This window comes from Piliocolobus tephrosceles, chromosome 21 (genome assembly GCF_002776525.5).
Source record: "Piliocolobus tephrosceles isolate RC106 chromosome 21, ASM277652v3, whole genome shotgun sequence".
NCBI lineage: Eukaryota > Metazoa > Chordata > Mammalia > Primates > Cercopithecidae > Piliocolobus > Piliocolobus tephrosceles.
The window spans coordinates 40,457,867-40,475,246 of NC_045454.1; the positions used below are offsets into that span (position 1 = coordinate 40,457,867).

Genomic DNA, 17,380 nt, shown 5'->3' on the forward strand with positions numbered 1-17,380 from the left:
TTTTTTGAGACAGGATCTGGCTCTGTCACCTAGGCTGGAGTGCAGTGATGTGATCACAGCTCACACTGTAGCCTCAACCTCCTGGGGCCAAGCAGTCCTCCCACCTCAGCCTTCTCGAGTAGCTGGGACCACAGGCACATGCCACCATGACCAGCTAATTTTAAAATTGTTTTGTAGAGATGGAGGTCTCCCTATGTTGCCTAGGTTGGTCTTGAACTCCTGGCCTCAGGCAGTCCTCCCACCTTGGCCTTCCAAAGTGCTGGGATTAGAGGCATAAGCCACTGTGCCTGGCCAGGCTAGGTAATTTTGTCCCAAGTCACACAGATAACTAGTGGGGCCTCAGCATCCTTATGCTCCTCCCAGACTATCTCTGGAACAGTAGGGGCAGGACTTAGCAACTCCCCTGGGCCCTGGCTCAGGGTCCCACACTCCCAGAGGCTATAAAATAAGAGCCAGAGGCTATAAAATAAGAGCTACCCTTTAATTAGAGAATCAGAATCTGGAAAAAAAAGAAAAAAAAAGGCTGCCTACCCCCTTTTTTTTTTTTTTTTTTTTTTTTTGAGACAGAGTCTCGCTTTGTTGCCCAGGCTGGAATGCAGTGGCGATCTCGGCTCACTGCAAGCTCCGCCTCCTGGCTTCATGCCCTTCTCCTGCCTCAGCCTCCCAATTAGCTGGGACTACAGGCGCCCACCGACACACCCAGCTAATCTTTTGTATTTTCAGTGGAGATGGTGTTTCACTGTGTTAGCCAGGCTGGTCTTGATCTCCTGACCTCGTGATCCGCCCACCTCAGCCTCCCAAAGTGCTGGGATTAAAGGCGTGAGCCACTGTGCCCGGCCCTCTTTTTTTTTTTGAGACAGTCTTACTCTGTCACCCAAGCTGGAGTGCAATGGTATGATTTCAGCTCACTGCAACCTCCGCCTCCCAGGTTCAAGTGATTCTCCCGCCTCAGCCTACTGAGTAGGTGGGATTACATGCACCCACCATCATGCCCAGCTAATTTTTGTATTTTTGTACAGATGGGGGGGGTTCACCATGTTGGCCAGGCTGGTCTTGAACTGCTGACCTCAAGTGATCCGCCCTCCTTGGCCTCCCAAAGTGCTGGGATTACAGGTGTGAGCCACCACACCCAGTCTACCTACTCTTTTCTTTTTTACGAGACAGGGTCTCACTCTGTTGCCCAGGCAGGAGTGCAGTGGCACAGTAATGACTCACTGCTGTCTTGAGCTTCTGGGCTCAATTGATTCTCCTGCCTCAGCCTCTGGAGTAGCTGGGACTACAGGTGCTTGCCATAAAGCCTGGCTAATTTTTTTTGTAGAGATGGGGACTCACCATGTTGCACAAGCTGGCTCTGTTTTTTTTTTTTTTTTTTGAGACAGAGTTTCACTCTTGTTGCCCAGGCTGGAGTTCAATGGTGCGATCTTGGCTCACAGCAACCTCTACTTCCTGGGTTCAAGCGATTCTCCTGCTTCAGCCTCCCAAGTTCCCAAGTAGCTGGGATTACAGGCATGTGCCACCACGCCTGGATAATTTTGTATTTTTTGTAGAGACAGGGTTTCTCCATGTTGGTCAGGCTGGTCTCGAGCTCCCAACCTCAGGCGATCCAACCGCCTCGGCCTCCCAAAGTGCTGGGATTATAGGCGCAAGTCATCACGCCTGGCCACAAGCTGGCTCTTTAAAAAAGAGATAAGAGGGCCAGGCACAGTAGTTCATACTTGTAATCCCAGTACTTTAGGAGGCCGAAGTGGGTGGATCACCTGAAGTCAGGAGTTCAAGACCAGCCTGGCCAACATGGTGAAACCCCATCTCTACTAAAAAAAAAAAAAAAAGCAAATTAGCTGGGCGTGGTGGCGCATACCTGTAATCCGAGCTACTCAGGAGGCTGAAGCAGGGGAATCCCTGGAACCCAGGAGGCAGAGGTTGCAGTGAGCCAAGATTGTGCTATTGCACTCCAGCCAGGGCAACGAGTGAAACTCCATCTCAGGGAAAAAAAAAAAAGAGAGAGAGAAAGAAACAGCTCAGCAAGCTAAGAATAGGCTGGTTCTTTATGTGCGGGGCACTATCCTAAGTGTTTTCTGTGGGTTTTCTCATATAGGCCTCATCTGTGAGAGGTGTTACTGTTATGCTTATTTTATAATTGAGGAAACAGTCCTAGATAAATTAGGCACCCCGCCCACAGTCAGACAGTGATGCAGCTGGCATGGGGACAAGGCTCTGAGCTCCAGCCACTGTCCTGTCATGTTCTCTGCAGAACCACATCCCTGTGTTTAGTCCCGCACTTACAGACGGCTCGCTGGGTGACATGATCTTCTTCCATTCCTACAAGAACCCGGGCCTGGTCCTGGACATCGTTGAGGGTGAGGCGCTGGGGCCACAGAGGAGACGGGGAGGAGGGCCGGCTGAGTCCAGGGCCTGACTTCGACCCTCTTCCCCCAGACCTGAGGCTCATCAACACGCAGGCCATCTTTGCCAAGGGCACTGGGATGATCATTCTGGGCGGGGGCGTGGTCAAGCACCACATCGCCAATGCCAACCTCATGGTGAGTGGGGGTGCTGTGTGCTAGGCCTATGCCATGCGCTGGGGAGACAGCATGAACTAGACAAACCAGGATCCCTGCTCCCCTGGGACTGATGTTCTAGTAGGGGAGATAGCAAACAAGTGACATCCATGTCGGGGCAGTCATTGCTACGGAGAATACTAGATGATGGAGTAAGAGAAAGGGGTTCTGTCCAACAAGGGGTTTTGGAAGGAGGCTTCTGGAAGTATGTGCTGGGAGCAGGGGTTTGGGGAGGCATCTCTCAGGAGCCATGTAGTTGTCTCCTGTGCCAGGAGTTGCAGCTGCTGTGGTAGGATTGAGCTTCTGGATTGCAAAGTTCCCAAGAGAGGGAACAGCCAGTGCAAAGGCTCTGGGGTGCCTGAAGTAATCCAGGAACAGCTGGGAACCTGGTGAGGGCCAGGAGGTGATGCAGCGAGGTGCCACAGGCAGTCTGCTGGGTCCTGAGGGCTGAGGCGCGGCTTTGGTCTTTGCCCTGAGGGAGGTGGGAGAGGACTTGCCTCGGGTTCCCATGCTCCCCCTGGTGGCCATGTGGTGAACAGATGGTGGCAGGTGAGTGAGAACTCCAGTCTAGGATGGTGGTGACCATGCAGGGATCAGGATGAGCACCGTGGAGGCGGAAGGTGGTTGGATTTGGAGGGCTTCTGAGGATACAGTTGCTGGCAGCTCCTGCCTTGCCAATGGGGCAGGGTTGTTGACACCTGGCTGCTGGGTCTGGGGAAACATGGGCCGTTGTTGCCCAGCAGCTCTAGTGACCCCAGACATTGACAGGGGCCCTGTCTGGGAGCGAGGGTCTGCAAAGGGCTTCCTTCATCTGGGACACACCTCTCAGCCTGTTTGGCTATGGTGTCCTCCCTCTGTGTCTGTCTCCTGTGACTGGGTGACTGGGCGCGCCGTGCCCCTCCTCTCCCCACAGCGGAACGGGGCCGACTATGCTGTCTACATCAACACAGCCCAGGAGTTTGATGGCTCCGACTCGGGTGCCCGACCAGACGAGGCTGTCTCCTGGGGCAAGATCCGGGTAGATGCACAGCCTGTCAAGGTAAGGGCTGACTGGGTGGGGCACAGGGTCTTCGGGACCTTGGGCGTGGGTCCCATGGCTTACCCAGGTTCCCTCCTACCCAGGTCTATGCCGACGCTTCCCTGGTCTTCCCCCTGCTCGTGGCTGAAACCTTTGCCCAGAAGATAGATGCCTTCATGCATGAGAAGAACGAGGACTGAGCAGCTGCTGTCCCAGGAAGGTCTTACCCCTCCTCTATTTATTAATGCGCAGACCCAGCCCCTCCCCTACTTTTTGGTCAGCCACGTCTCTAGAATAAAATGGTCTCTGCAGCCCTTCCGCATCTGTGTCTCGGTCCTTGGTCCTGTTGGTGGGTCCCCTGGCTTCAGCCTGCTCCAACCTCTGCCTCATAGGCCTCTTCCCGCCAGCACTGGATGCTGCCCCCCATGGCGGTCAGCAGGCAGGGCTCCGAGGGGTGGTAGGCCAGCGACTGCACCACGCCACGACCCACAGGCAGGGCCAGAGCCAGGACACCCTGTGGAGCGAGGGGTAGGGAGTGGTTATTTGTAGCTGGGCTGTCCCCTCGTTCCTGAGGTCCCTGGGCACCCCACATCTCAGTCCTGCCTGAAGCTCTCAGTCACCTCTCGCCTGACCTTCAGCCACCTGCCTCTAATTGCCTCTTGGACACTGCAAAATGAACCTACCCCAGACTGAGCCCCTCAGTAGCTCTGTCCTACCAGGTGTTCAGGCTGCATGTCTTGGGAGCCTTTTATTGACTTTTCATCTTTTAAAATAACAGAGATGGGGTCTTACCATGTTGACCAGGCTGGTCTCGAACTCCTGGCTTCAAGTGATCCTCCTGCCTTGGCCTCCCAAAGTGCTGGGATTACAGGTGTGAGCCACCACGCCTGGCTTTGGGAGCCTTTTTCTTTTCTTTTTTTTTTTTTGAGACAGAGTCTCGCTCTGTTGACAGGCTGGAGTGCAGTGGTGCGATCTTGGCTCACTGCAACCTCCAACTCCCTGGTTCAAGGGGTTGTCCTGCCTCAGCCTCCCGAGTAGCTGGGATTACAGGCACACATAACCATGCCCAGCTAATTTTTGTATTTTTAGTACAGACGGGGTTTCACCATGTTGGCCAGGATGATCTCTATCTCCTGACCTCGTGATCCACCCCCCTTGGCCTCCCAAAGTGCTGGGATTACAGGCGTGAGCCACTGCTCCTGGCCGGGAGTCTTTTTCTTGTACCACACGTTCCTCTATCAGTCATTCCTCTTGGCTCTGCTTCTAGACTGTGTCCAGAGACCGCTGATTTTCTGCCACTACCGTGCTTGGAGCATGCCTTGCTCGCAGCTTGCGTGTTCCCTGCCACAAGCTGGGCTCCATCCTGTCCACTTGGCAGCGCCAATGATCCCCACTTCCCCTGGTCACAACCAATGCAAACAGTTCCTCAAGCAAGCCACGGTTCCTCTTTCCACCTTGAAAATGTCCCTTGATGTGCCTGCCCTCCAATGCAACTTCTGTTCTACTGGGCCCACAAGAAATAGGTGTAACATTCTTGTTATGTTAGTTCCTAAAGCAAAAGCTTGTCTGCCAAGTCTCCAGGGGCCTCCGGTTCCCTCCATCCTCTTATGGGCCTTAGTTCCCCTGGCCAAGCCCAGCGCTGATGTCTCCTTGGCTGAGATTCCCCCAGTTCTGACCCCACTACACCAGGATGGTCTATTTCTGGCCTAACTCCCCACCAGGCTGGGACATGTCAAGGACAGGGCTCAGGGCTTGAAAACATGCACAGGGATGCTCAGATGTCGCTCCAGTTTCTTGAATGACTACAGCCCTATCTCACCCAGGGTTAGACATGGCCGTCGGCTCCCCCTTGCCCAGGGGTCAGTGCCAGTTGCTCGGCCTGGCATCTGTGGCCCAGCCTGACCTGGATCTTGCCGCAGCTGCCTCCACCCTGAAGCCTTTGTTTCCTGACTGACGCATGCGCTGGCCACACCTCTACACCATAACATGCCGTTCCCTTTGCCTGGAATGCCCTTCCTGCCTCACCTTCTCATCTAGCCCAACCGGGCGCGGTGGCTCAGGCCTGTCATCCCAGCACTGTGGGAGGCTGAGGCGGGTGGATCACTTGAGGTCAGGAGTTTGAAACCAGCCTGGCCAACATAGTGAAACCCTGTCTGTACTAAAAATACAGAAGTTAGCCAGGTGTGGTGGTGGGGGCCTGTAATCCCAGCTACTCGGGAGGCTGAGACATGAGAATCACCTGAACCCTGGGGGGCAGAGGTTGCAGTGAGCTGAGATGGCGCCACCACATTCCAGCCTGGGCAACAGCATGAGACTCCATCTCAAAAAAAGAAAAAAGGGCCAGGCGCGGTGGCTCAGGCCTGTAATCCCAGCACTTTGGGAGGCTAAAGTGGGCGGATCATGAGGTCAGGAGTTCAAGACCAGCCTGACCAACATGGTGAAACCCTGTCTCTACTAAAAATACAAAAATTAGCTGGGCATGCACCTACAATCCCAACTACTCAGAAGGCTGAGGCAGAAGAATCACTTGAATTTGGGAGGCGGAGTTTATAGTGAGCCAAGATTGCGCCACTGCACTCTAGCCTGGGCGACAGAGCAAGACTTGTCTCAAAAAAGAAGAAAGAAGATCCTAGCCTTTAGGCCCTGGAGTGACTGAGGTAAGGACAGGGCTGACACGGGGCAAGCTACGTATGAAGTAGGGCTGGGGGCACCTCACCTCCACCAGGTCCCAGAAGAACACCTTCCCGTCCTCAGAGCAGCTGACCACATGTGTGTCACGCTCGCTTAGGCAGCAGTCCAGCTTGTATTCCTGGTTCTTATGGCCCTTGTACCTAAGGGTGGACAGGATCGGGGGGCTCGGTCCTCTCCAGAGGTGGCAGAGGAGGGAAGGGATCCCCACCACCACAAGGACTCACTCGCCCAGCAGCTCCCCTGTGTCTTTGTCCAGAAGCCGCAATGTGGAGTCCAGGCTGGACACCAGGGTGCACTGCCCGTCCCGGCTGAAGCAGGTGCAGGTGATGGGGCCTTGGGGGAGGGACGGATAGGTGAGTGAGGCTGGGGTGCCCCTGGCTGGCCCCCCATCTTCCCTGCCTGTCCCACATCCCCGGCCACACTCACTGCCGACGTAGTCTGAGAAGAGCTGGCCCATCCTCAGGTCATAGCGTCTCATGCGGCCATCCACAGAGCTGCAGGAGAGGGTAGATCCAGCGGGAGCCTTGACTAGGCTCCATGGCTCCAGGCAGCCCTGTGCCTTCCCAGACCGCTGGGCCTGCTCTTCCAGTGCACAGGAGTGGAATTCTGAAGCTCTGGCCTTGAGACTCAGGCCCAGGCCCAATCAGGTCCTACTCCATCGTTTCCAAGATCCACACCCCCTTTCCAAACCCTTGGAGTCCTTCCGATTCTCCCTTTCCTTTCTTTTTTTTTTTTTTGAGAGAGTTTTGCTCTTGTTGCCCAGGCTGGAGTGCAATGGCCTGATCTCGGCTCACCGCAACCTCCGCCTCCCAGGTTCAAACGATTCTCCTGCCTCAGCCTCCTGAGTAGCTGGGATTACAGGCATGCGCCACCATGCCCTGCTAATTTTGTATTTTTAGTAGAGACAAGGTTTCTCCATGTTGGTCAGGCTGGTGTTGAACTCCCGACCTCAGGTGATCCGCCCGCCTTAGCCTCCCAAAGTGCTGGGATTACAGGCGTGAGCCACCCCACCTGGCCCAATTCCCCCTTCTCCTGTATTCTCCAGCTCCTCCTCCTCAGTACTCAGTCCCACCACTTTCCCCACTACCCAGCACCACCATCTAGACTGCTCTGGTCTCCCTGCACCCTCACCGCCACCAGAGGGAGCACTGTACTTTTCAAAGTACAGTTGATCCATGAACAACACGGTTTGAACTGAAAGTCCACTTATATGTGGATTTTATTCTGCCTCTATCAGCCCTGAGACACCAAGACCAACCCCTCCTCTTCCTCCTCCTCTGCCTTCTCAATGTGAAGATCTTTATGATGATCTCTTCACTTCCACTTAATGAATAGAAAATATATTTTTTCAGTCGGGCGCGGTGGCTCATGCCTGTAATTCCAACACTTTGGGAGGCTGAGGTGAGCAGATCACAAGGTCAAGAGATGGAGACCCTCCTGGCCAACATGGTGAAACCCCGTCTCTACTAAAAATACAAAAATTAGCCAGGTGTAGTCCCAGCTACTCAGGAGGCTGAGGCAGAAGAATTGCCTGAACCCGGGAGTTGGAGGTTGCAGTGAGGCAAGATCACGTCGCTGCACTCCAGCCTGGCGACAGAGACTCTGTCTTTAAAAAAAAAAAAAATTCTTCCTTATGATTATTTTTATGTATTTATTTATTTATTTTTGAGACAAAGTCTCGCTCTGATGCCCAGGCTGGAGTGTAGTGGTGCAATCTTGGCTCACTGCAAGCTCTGCCTCCCGGGTTCACGCCTTTCTCCTGCCTCAGCCTCCCGAGTAGCTGGGACTACAAGCACCTGCCACTACGCCCAGCTAATTTTTTGAATTTTTAGTAGAGACAGGGTCCTCAGGATCCACCCGCCTCAGCCTCCCAAAGTGTTGGGATTACAGGCATGAGCCACTGCACCCGGTCTATTTTTATTTATTTTTAAAAATCGTTTCATTTTACCTATTTTTTGTTTTTTTTGAGACAGAGTCTCACTCTGTTGCCCAGGCTGGAGTGCAGTGGCACAATCTCGGCTCATTGCAACCTCCAACTCCCCGGTTCAGGCGATTCTCCTGCCTCAGTCTCCCAAATAGCTGGGATTACAGGCTCCCATCACCACACCCAGCTAATTTTTTTATTTTTAGTAGAGACGGGATTTCACCATGTTGGCCAAGCTGGTCTCAAACTCCTGACCTCAAGTGATCTGCCCTCCTCGGCCTCCCAAAGTGCTAGAATTATAGGTGTGAGCCACCATGCCTGGCTTGATTATTATTTTATTTTTTAGACAGTCTCACTTTCACCCAGCATGGAGTGCAGTGGTCCCTCGAACTCTTGGGCTCAAGTGATCCTTCCACCTGAGCCTCCTAAGTAGCTGAGACTACAGCTGTGTGCCACTGTGTCCAGCTGAGAGTAGGTTTTAATCTGAGCATGGGGGCAGCTATGATTCCCAGTAGCACCTCGGCTGAGACCAGGTCCTGGCTCCACTCACCCTGCCAGGACCTCGTGGTCTGACACCTTCACACTGGACACGCCATCTCTGGCCTCATCCAGCGTCTGCACTGGCTCAGGCCTCCGTGAGCGGCAATCCCAACAGCGGATACTGGAATCAATAGAGCCTGTGAGGCCAGCATGATGGTGAGGTCAGGTTTGGAGGGGAAGGGCAGCATCCTGGAACCCCCTGCTTAGGCCCCAGACTCACCGGACAGGATAACTGTGGCTTCTTCATTAAACTGCACCGTGTTCACCTTCTGAGAAAGTTATTGCCACTCAGAGGAGGCTGGACTTTGGAGGACTGGGATAAAGGCAGGGTTCCCAGTGTCGGTTAAAGCAAGGGCAAACGCTAGAAGGGGAGGTGAAACGTTTTGGGGGAACAGCAAGGACAGGGGTTGGTGACTGCCTAGCCTGGCATGCGGAGCGGGGGATCGTCATCTGGGGAAGGGATCCTTACAGTGTAATGGGGGTGGCCTTAGCACCACCTATGCGCTAATACGGGTCCCCTCCGCTCAAATGAGGGTCTCCAGGCTTTCACTCACCCCTGCATGGCCCCGGAATTTGCGCACGACCTGCCCTGATGCCACATCCCACAGAACCACCGCCTTGTCCCCGCCGCCGGAGCAGAGACTGCTGTTGTCAAAGGAGCTGGAGTACAGGAGGAGGATCAGCATCGACCTCAGATCCCAGCCTCAGCGCTCCCATCTCAGCCTGGCCCCCGGCTCACCCGGCCGCATCCAGCACCTCGTAGCCGTGGCCGCTGTACGTCCGCAGGAGCGTCCCCCGAAGCGGGTTCCACAGCTTCAGGGTCTTGTCACTGCCGCAAGTCAGGCAGTAATTGCCATCCACTGGGGAACACCAGGCGGGGGTTACTGGGCCGCCGACCTCAGGAGGCGGGAGGAGGACCCAGAATGAAGACTAAGGCGCTCACCATTAAATCTTACGGCTCGCACCGCCCCTTGCCCGCAGTCCAGCGTCTTCAACCGTTTCTGCGGCAGCTCCGGAGGCCGCGGCTTTGGCTCAGGGAAAGCCATGGTCCCAGGATCCCTTCCTCGCTGCCTTAAATCGGTCTGTATGGAAGATTCCGCGCCTTCGAAACCCACGCTTGAGTGTAACCTTATTATTATTCTTCCTGACCTACTTCCTGTTTATCACTTCCGGGTTCATCATTGTGGCATTTGGGTGCTCGTGTTGGAACTATTGAAGCCCACTTTCAGGTTCTTTTCCCCATTTCCCCTTTGCAAGGAAGACTTCTGGCTTCTCCTAAATCTCCGTTCTCTAGGTAAGAGGAGTCCAAGCCTCTGTCATTAGGAACGGAAATGTGAGGGCCTCGGGTGTTACTCTAAAATCCGCCCTCAGCTCGCACGCCGGAAGCTGCAATTTCTGCAGCGGAAGAGGCGTGACCTGGCCTTCGACTCGCTATGTCTGCTAACAATATGTCGGACCCACGGAGGCCGAACAAAGTGCTGAGGTGAGGACGCCAGCGTCGTGGCCACGGGTTCGGGTTGTGGGTGTGGATCGGGGCCCTGGGAAGCGTCTGTCTATCCCGGGGGCAGGACCTGAGTGCCCCTGACCCTCGAGCCTGTCGCAGGTACAAGCCCCCACCGAGCGAATGTAACCCGGCCTTGGACGACCCGACGCCGGACTACATGAACCTGCTGGGCATGATCTTCAGCATGTGCGGCCTCATGCTTAAGGTGGGCGGGGTTGAGCTTCTATGGGTGTAGTTGGACCTGAGAACTAGGCCCGGGGGCGGGTTTGGAATGAAGCGGGGCGTCTTGTCACTGCTGATGGGGCGGGACCTGAGATCGGCCGGGAGTGGGGCTGGGATGACGCTGGGCCAAGAAAGCCCCAGTCTTTGGTGAAGTCAAGGATTCGGGTCAGGGCGGGGATGTGGCAGATTGGTCTGCGGGTGGGGCCAGGCTTTGAAGCAACTTGGAGGGGACTCTGGAAAAAGGGCAGGGTCTTAAGCATGTGAGATGTCAGAGTCTTGGCCCTGAGAGACGCAGTCCAGGCAGTAGGACTAGAAACCATGTATCTGGAGTATGCCATGAGCAGGTGGGACTGAGGAGTTCCCGGGGGCAAGGTCCCAGCTGCATCAGATGGAATCAGTGGGCATGAACTGGTGTCTGGAAAGGTGGCTTCCGGACTCATTGTTGTGCCTTTCACTGACCTGCCCACCCACCTACCTTTCCCCAGCTGAAGTGGTGTGCTTGGGTCGCTGTCTACTGCTCCTTCATCAGCTTTGCCAACTCTCGGAGCTCGGAGGACACGAAGCAAATGATGAGTAGCTTCATGTGAGACTTGGCCTAGAGAACGAGTGACTCTTGAGTAAGGGGTGGGGGGACTCCAGCCTGCGCATCCTGGACTGACACCTCTCTCCTGTCTCAGGCTGTCCATCTCTGCCGTTGTGATGTCCTATCTGCAGAATCCTCAGCCCATGACACCCCCGTGGTGATATCAGTCTAGAAAGGTCACATTTTGGACCCTGTTTATCCACCAGGCCTAGGCTTTGGCTGCTCAACCTGCTGCCCTCAGCTGCCATCCTGGACTTCCCTGAATGAGGCCACCTCAGTGCCTCCAGCTGGATGGAGGGAACCTGGCCCTTTCCTAGGGAACACCCTAGGCCTACCCCTCCTGCCTCCCTTCCCCTGCCTGCTGCTGGGGGAGATGCTGTCCATGTTCTAAGGGTATTCATTTGCTTTCTTGTTGTCACCTGTTAATAATAAAGTTTTTCACTCTGGCTGTCAGCCTTTTCTGTTCACTGGGGCATTCCTTCTAGCTGGGGGGAAGGGCTCTAGCTCCATAGGCCTGGTGTGGAGCCCAAGTCTGGAGACTTCTGGCTGTTCGCTTGCTTACTTTATAAACCTTGTGTCTTAAGTCAGATGCTAGGGACAAGACAGTGACTTCTGCCCTCTGGCAACTCACCAGATGGCCCTGATGACCTAGATAATCTGGGCTTTGGTTTCCTTTTTTTTCTTTTTAAGAAAAAAAGAAAACGGCCTTGATCTGCCATGCAGGCTGAGTGCAGTATCACAATCTCTGGTTACTGCACCCTCAAACTCCTGGGCTCAAGCAATCCTCCCATCTCAGCCTCCCACATAACTGGGACCACACATGCGTGCTACCATGTCCAGTTATTTTTGTTTTTTTGAGACAGAGTTTCGCTCTTGTTGCCCAGGCTGTCGTGCAATGGCACGATCTTTTTTTTTTTTTTAAGACGGAGTCTGGCTCTGTCGCCCAGGCTGGAGTGCCGTGGCCAGATCTCAGCTCACTGCAAGCTCCGCCTCCAGGGTTTACGCCATTCTCCTGCCTCGGCCTCCCAAGTAGCTGGGACTACTGGCGCCCGCCTTGTCGCCCGGCTAGTTTTTTGTATTCTTTAGTAGAGACGGGGTTTCACCGTATTAGCCAGGATGGTCTTGATCTCCTGACCTTGTGATCCGCCCGTCTCGGCCTCCCAAAGTGCTGGGATTACAGGCTTGAGCCACCGCGCCCGGCCGCAATGGCATGATCTTGATCTCAGCTCACTGCAACCTCCGCCTCCCAGGTTCAAGCGATTCTCCTGCCTCAGTCTCCCAAGTAGCTGGGATTACAGGCATGTGCCACCATACTCAGCTAATTTTTGTATTTTTGCATTTTGTGTAAAATTACAAATTCTGTGTTTTCAAACCCGTCTCTACAAAACAATCCATGTTGCCCAGGCTGGTCTCAAACTTCCAGGCCCAAGCGATCCACCATCCAGGACCTCCCAAAGTGCTGGAATTGCAGGCTTGAGCCACTGCGCCTGGCCTGGGCTTTGTTTTCTATCAGAGAATGAACTGGTAGGAATTGGGAAAGGCGTGAAAGACTCGGGGTCTTTCCCCACTTATCAGACCCCCTTTCCTCTCCGGAACACCCAAGGATCCTTCTCAACCAGGCTGGATCCCATCCCCGGTACTCCAAGGGTACTTACCCAACGTCCCAATCTCCACAGTATAAGACTCTTATCAAATCCTCCTCTTAGGCAAGCTAGGTCCTTCCAGGATTCCAAGCATTCCAGGACTATAGCCCGTGAGACGTCAAAGTCACCTTTAGCCCAACCAGTGCCCTGAGGGTGGCATTTTCCTACCTTCCTATAACGACCCCCGGGATTGCCGAGTGCTACAGCCCCTGCGCGGTGAGCCGCCAGACCGCGCTCCGGCCCCGCCCCTGACCCCCGATTGGCCCGGCCGGGTCTCGGGGCGGGGCGTTTGCTCGGCCTTTCCAGGGCCGTGGAACCCCAGGAGGAAGCTGCTGAGCCATGGGCGCCTACGCGCGGGCTGCGGGGGTCAGCGCTCGCGGCTGCCTGGACGCAGCAGGCCCCTGGACCATCTCCCGCGCTCTGCGGCCACTGCTCCCGCCTCTCTGCTTTATCCTTTCGTTGTTGCTGGCGGCTCCCGGTGCTCGGGCCGGGGGATACGAGGTGAGTGGGGCCTCCGAGCGGAAACGTACAGGAGGCAGAGTGAAACCCCAGATACAGTCTAGAGGTGTGAGTGGGTCTGTCCTGCGGGTGTCTAGTGAATGGCTGGTGATATGACAGTGTGGTCTCAGTGCGTGCTTTGTGTCACTGCGAGGTCTGGCTGTGCGCATCTGAGTATGGGACTGTGTCTGATTGTACCTGCCTCTGTGTCTCCGGGATGCTTGCCTGGACTTTGCCTGCACTTAACTGTGGGATTGGAGGGGCAGGAGGTGGCAGGAGGTGAGCAGTGTATGTGTGGGGGGAGGTGCTGGCTGAGAACTGGGACTCTAGAGTCTGCCTGAAATTCCAGCCTAGTTCTTCCACTGTCTGACTGTGTGACGTTGGGCAAGTCACCTATCCTCTCTGAGCCTCAGTGCTTTCATCCGGAAACTGGGGATAACATCACCCCACCTCCCAGGGTGACCGTCTGCTGTTGGCAAATGTTGAACAAACATTAGCTACTTCTATTATTATTTTCCCAGAGTGTGAATGAGAGCTGCCCTGTGGGGCTGTACAAAGTGGGGGTTGTATCTATGAGCACAACTATGTATGTGTGTGTCCTGCCTGGGAGGGCCTGGCCTCCTCTGCACATAGGCGAGATCAGGCCTCTCTGAGTCACTCACCTCTAGATCAAGACTTACTTTGCAGCCCCGGACATCCGGGGTTATTGACAAGGTATGTGTGTTTGGGGTCCCTGTGCAGACATGCCCCACAGTGCAGCCGAACATGCTGAACGTGCACCTGGTGCCTCACACACATGATGACGTAGGCTGGCTCAAAACCGTGGACCAGTACTTTTATGGAAGTGAGTAGAGGATGGGGACTGGTTCCTGGGATCCCCATGGTCCCTGTAATCCCTTCTGGGTCCTGGACATTAGGGTGGGGCCAGTGTCACCCTAAGATCCAGGACTTGGGCTCCTGTGTCTAGGAATAACCCCCTTGGCTCTGCTGTGCCCTGAGAGCCTTATCCCTGTTATCCACAGTCAAGAATGACATCCAGCACGCCGGTGTGCAGTACATCCTGGACTCAGTCATCTCTGCCTTGCTGGCAGATCCCACCCGTCGCTTCATTTACGTGGAGATTGCCTTCTTCTCCCGTTGGTGGCACCAGCAGACAAATGCCATGCAGGAAGTCGTGCGAGACCTTGTGCGCCAGGGTGAGTCTGCCTCAAGGAAGTGAAAAGAGGAAGCCCAGGCCAGCTTCTGCTTCTGCATCTCTGGTTTCTGAGATTTTATCATGCCATGTGCAAGCTGTGCAACATGCATGTCGCTCCGCCTGCCTGGACTCTCCATTTGGAGAACTCTTTTTTCTTTTTTTTTGAGACGGAGTCTCGCTCTGTCGCCCAGGCTGGAGTGCAGTGGTGCGATCTCTGCTCACTGCAAGCTCCGCCTCCCAGGTTCAGGCCATTCTCCTGCCTCAGCCTCCCGAGTAGCTGGGACTACAGGCGCCCGCCAACACGCCCGGCTAATTTTTTGTATTTTAGTAGAGACGGGGTTTCACCGTGTTGGCCAGGATGGTTTCGATCTCCTGACCTCGTGATCCGCCCGCCTCGGCCTCCCAAAGTGCCGGGATTACAGGCGTGAGCCACCACGCCCGGCCGAGAACTCTTATACCTCCCACAAGGCCCTATCTGCCATGCATCCTCTGGGAAGCCTGCCATGCAGGGGGGCCTCTTTCCTTTATCTGGGAACTATGGCCTGGGGGCGACCCCTCTTCTCCTTCCGCCAGAAATGAGTACACAGGCAGGCTTTCACATTCCCAGTATCACCCACCCTGGTCCCACTCCTGGCTGTGACCACTGACCCTGACCTTGCCTGTCCTGGCACAGGGCGCCTGGAGTTCGCCAACGGTGGCTGGGTGATGAACGATGAGGCAGCCACCCACTACGGTGCCATCGTGGACCAGATGACACTCGGGCTGCGCTTTCTGGAAGACACATTTGGCAGTGACGGGCGACCCCGTGTGGCCTGGCACATTGACCCCTTCGGCCACTCTCGGGAGCAGGCCTCGCTGTTTGCGCAGGTGCGACCGGGGACCTCTCTTGGGCCCACCTCTTCACTCACTCTGGCTCCTCCCTCGCCCACTCAAACCCCGCCCTCTCCCTGCAATCTCACAAGGACCAGGCCCAGGCCTGTTGAAGCCCTGCCCCTAGAGTGAGCCGTAAGGCCAGTGACTTTTGAGCTCTGGCCTCGGCCGGCTATGCCCAGCCCCAGGCGGACCCCAGCTCCGGCTGACTCCACCCTCTCCCCTAATAGGCCCCCCTTCGTGTTCTGGCCCCACCCACTAGCTAGGATCATGGCTCCTCCCTAAACTGGGTGGCAAGTGGATGCCTAGCCTGCCTTAAAAACAGCTTCATTACCTGTGCTCAGACCCCATCCATCCTCAGGTTGTGGAAGGGGGAACCTCATTCCTGGCGTCAGGCCTGCTCTGAGCTTTGACAGCGCTGGGGAGGTGAACCTGGGTTCTGATGTTGGACCCGCCCTCTCCCTGCTAGCCCAGGGTGGTGAGTTCTGAAACTTCCCCAGGCTTGGAAATAAGCTGGAGGCCGCTCTGTTTCAGCCCTACGTTTTTTTGTTTTGTTTTGTTTTGTTTGATACAGGGTCTTGCTCTGTCATCCCTGCTGGAATGCAGTGGTGCAATCCTAGCTCACTGTAGCCTCAATCTCCGGATTCAAGCGATTCTCCTGTCTCAGCCTCCCTAGTAGATGAGACTACAAGAGCACACCACCACGCCTGGCTAATTTTTAAGTTTTTTGTAGAGACAGTCTGTCTGTGTTGTGCAGGCTGGTCTCAAAAACTCCTGGGTATAAGTGATCCTCCTGCTTTGGCCTCCCAGAAGGCTGGGATCACAGGCAAGAGCCATCACACCGACCTAGCTCTGCTTTTTAACCTGTGCTCTGACCTGCCCCTCCCAAGCAGAAGGGAGTTTGGTGGTGAGAGGGCTGGGCGCTAATTCACACTGCCTTTTCCTCCCCCATCCCCAGATGGGCTTTGACGGCTTCTTCTTTGGGCGCCTTGATTATCAAGATAAGTGGCTACGGATGCAGAAGCTAGAGATGGAGCAGGTGTGGCGGGCCAGTGCCAGCCTGAAGCCCCCGATTGCGGACCTCTTTACTGGTGAGGGGGCTTGGTGAGGGCAGGGCCAGCTATGGTGCCACACACTCAGAAGAGCCCTGGGCTTGATATCTGCTCTGCTGTCACTGTCCTGGAATTTCTATATTCTGGGAAAAAAGTCTCTGCATTTCCTTTTGCACTGGGATGCAAATTCTGAAGCCCATCCTGGGTGGGACATGGCAGGCTTTGAAACCAGGGCAGGTCTGGGTGATGGGCCACCCCTTGAACCTCGTGTGACCTGCAGGTGTGCTTCCCAATGGTTACAACCCGCCAATGAATCTGTGCTGGGATGTGCTGTGTGTCGATCAGCCAGTGGTAGAGGACCCCCGCAGCCCCGAGTACAACGCCAAGGAGCTGGTCGATTACTTCCTAAATGTGGCCACTGCCCAGGTAACCTTGGTGTCCAGAACCTTCGAGTCCGGTATATACAAAGCAATGAGCCCTTCCCATGGTATAGGCATCCCCCTAACACGTTATCTTTATTTTTAATTTTTTTGAGACAGAGTCTCACTCTGTCTCAAGGAGTGCAGTGGTGTGATCTCGGCTCACTGCAACCTCTGCCTCCTGGGTTCCAACAAGCACATCCAGCTCATTTTTGTATTTTTAGTAGAGATGGTGTTTCACCATGTTGTCCAGGCTCTCAAACTCCCCAGCTCAAGTGATCCACCTGCCTTGGCCTCCCAAAGTGCTGGGATTACAGGCATGAGCCACCATGTCTCTTTACTTTTAATCTATTTTTAATTAATTATTTTTTTTTGAGCTGGAATCTTGCTCTGTCACTCAGGCTGGAGAGCAGTGGCATGATCTCGGCTCACTGCCACCTCCACCTCCCACATTCAAGCGATTCTCCCACCTCAGCCTCCCGAGTAGCTGGGACTCCAGACGCGCACCACCACATCCAGCTAATTTTTTGTATTTTTAGTAGAGATGGTGTTTCACCATGTTGTCCAGGCTCTCAAACTCCTCAGCTCAAGTGATCTGCCTGCCTCGGACTCCCAAAGTGCTGGGACTACAGGCGTGAGCCACCGTACCTGGCCTCTATTTTT

General features: G+C 54.9%; 4 protein-coding genes across 5 annotated transcripts in view; 3 read left to right on the top strand and 1 right to left on the bottom strand.

The window, feature by feature from the left end:
* Positions 1 to 3,895, top strand: part of DHPS (deoxyhypusine synthase) — a 10,047-nt gene extending 6,152 nt beyond the window's left edge. The window contains exons 2-5 of the mRNA XM_031934722.1: positions 2,228 to 2,357; positions 2,437 to 2,540; positions 3,472 to 3,597; positions 3,681 to 3,895. Of these exons, the coding sequence (XP_031790582.1) occupies positions 2,228 to 2,357; positions 2,437 to 2,540; positions 3,472 to 3,597; positions 3,681 to 3,776 (456 nt within the window). The 3' untranslated portion in view covers positions 3,777 to 3,895. The remainder of the gene's footprint in view (positions 1 to 2,227; positions 2,358 to 2,436; positions 2,541 to 3,471; positions 3,598 to 3,680) is intronic.
* WDR83 (WD repeat domain 83) lies at positions 3,782 to 9,861 on the bottom strand. Its single transcript, XM_023188678.2, has 9 exons — positions 9,675 to 9,861; positions 9,471 to 9,591; positions 9,286 to 9,391; positions 8,952 to 9,000; positions 8,742 to 8,868; positions 6,694 to 6,761; positions 6,492 to 6,600; positions 6,293 to 6,407; positions 3,782 to 4,090 (listed from the first exon to the last, which is right to left on the bottom strand). The coding sequence occupies exons 1-9, from the start codon at positions 9,775 to 9,777 to the stop codon at positions 3,941 to 3,943; spliced, it is 948 nt and encodes a 315-aa protein (XP_023044446.1). The 5' UTR covers positions 9,778 to 9,861; the 3' UTR covers positions 3,782 to 3,940.
* A 54-nt stretch (positions 9,862 to 9,915) lies between these two features.
* WDR83OS (WD repeat domain 83 opposite strand) lies at positions 9,916 to 11,488 on the top strand. The gene is made up of 4 exons (XM_023188680.2): positions 9,916 to 10,214; positions 10,335 to 10,440; positions 10,943 to 11,040; positions 11,135 to 11,488. The coding sequence occupies exons 1-4, from the start codon at positions 10,165 to 10,167 to the stop codon at positions 11,199 to 11,201; spliced, it is 321 nt and encodes a 106-aa protein (XP_023044448.1). The 5' UTR covers positions 9,916 to 10,164; the 3' UTR covers positions 11,202 to 11,488.
* A 1,458-nt stretch (positions 11,489 to 12,946) lies between these two features.
* Positions 12,947 to 17,380, top strand: part of MAN2B1 (mannosidase alpha class 2B member 1) — a 73,197-nt gene continuing 68,763 nt past the window's right edge. The window contains exons 1-6 of one of the 2 annotated variants that reach the window (XM_031934888.1): positions 12,947 to 13,184; positions 13,923 to 14,025; positions 14,204 to 14,377; positions 15,050 to 15,243; positions 16,205 to 16,337; positions 16,579 to 16,724. In XM_031934888.1, the coding sequence (XP_031790748.1) occupies positions 13,023 to 13,184; positions 13,923 to 14,025; positions 14,204 to 14,377; positions 15,050 to 15,243; positions 16,205 to 16,337; positions 16,579 to 16,724 (912 nt within the window). In that variant the 5' untranslated portion in view covers positions 12,947 to 13,022. The remainder of the gene's footprint in view (positions 13,185 to 13,922; positions 14,026 to 14,203; positions 14,378 to 15,049; positions 15,244 to 16,204; positions 16,338 to 16,578; positions 16,725 to 17,380) is intronic. The other variant, XM_031934889.1, reaches the window with a different exon arrangement.

What these genes read in the sequence shown, in the direction of transcription:
- WDR83OS (XM_023188680.2), top strand. Translation starts at nt 10,165, where the DNA reads ATGTCTGCTAACAATATGTCGGACCCACGGAGGCCGAACAAAGTGCTG. An exon ending in AGGCCGAACAAAGTGCTGAG is followed by an intron (nt 10,215 to 10,334) that starts GTGAGGACGCCA and finishes AGCCTGTCGCAG; the next exon opens with GTACAAGCCCCCACCGAGCG. An exon ending in TGTGCGGCCTCATGCTTAAG is followed by an intron (nt 10,441 to 10,942) that starts GTGGGCGGGGTT and finishes ACCTTTCCCCAG; the next exon opens with CTGAAGTGGTGTGCTTGGGT.
- WDR83 (XM_023188678.2), bottom strand. Translation starts at nt 9,777, where the DNA reads ATGGCTTTCCCTGAGCCAAAGCCGCGGCCTCCGGAGCTGCCGCAGAAA. An exon ending in AATTCCGGGGCCATGCAGGG is followed by an intron (nt 9,001 to 9,285) that starts GTGAGTGAAAGC and finishes TAACTTTCTCAG; the next exon opens with AAGGTGAACACGGTGCAGTT. An exon ending in TCTTCTGGGACCTGGTGGAG is followed by an intron (nt 4,091 to 6,292) that starts GTGAGGTGCCCC and finishes CTCGCTCCACAG; the next exon opens with GGTGTCCTGGCTCTGGCCCT.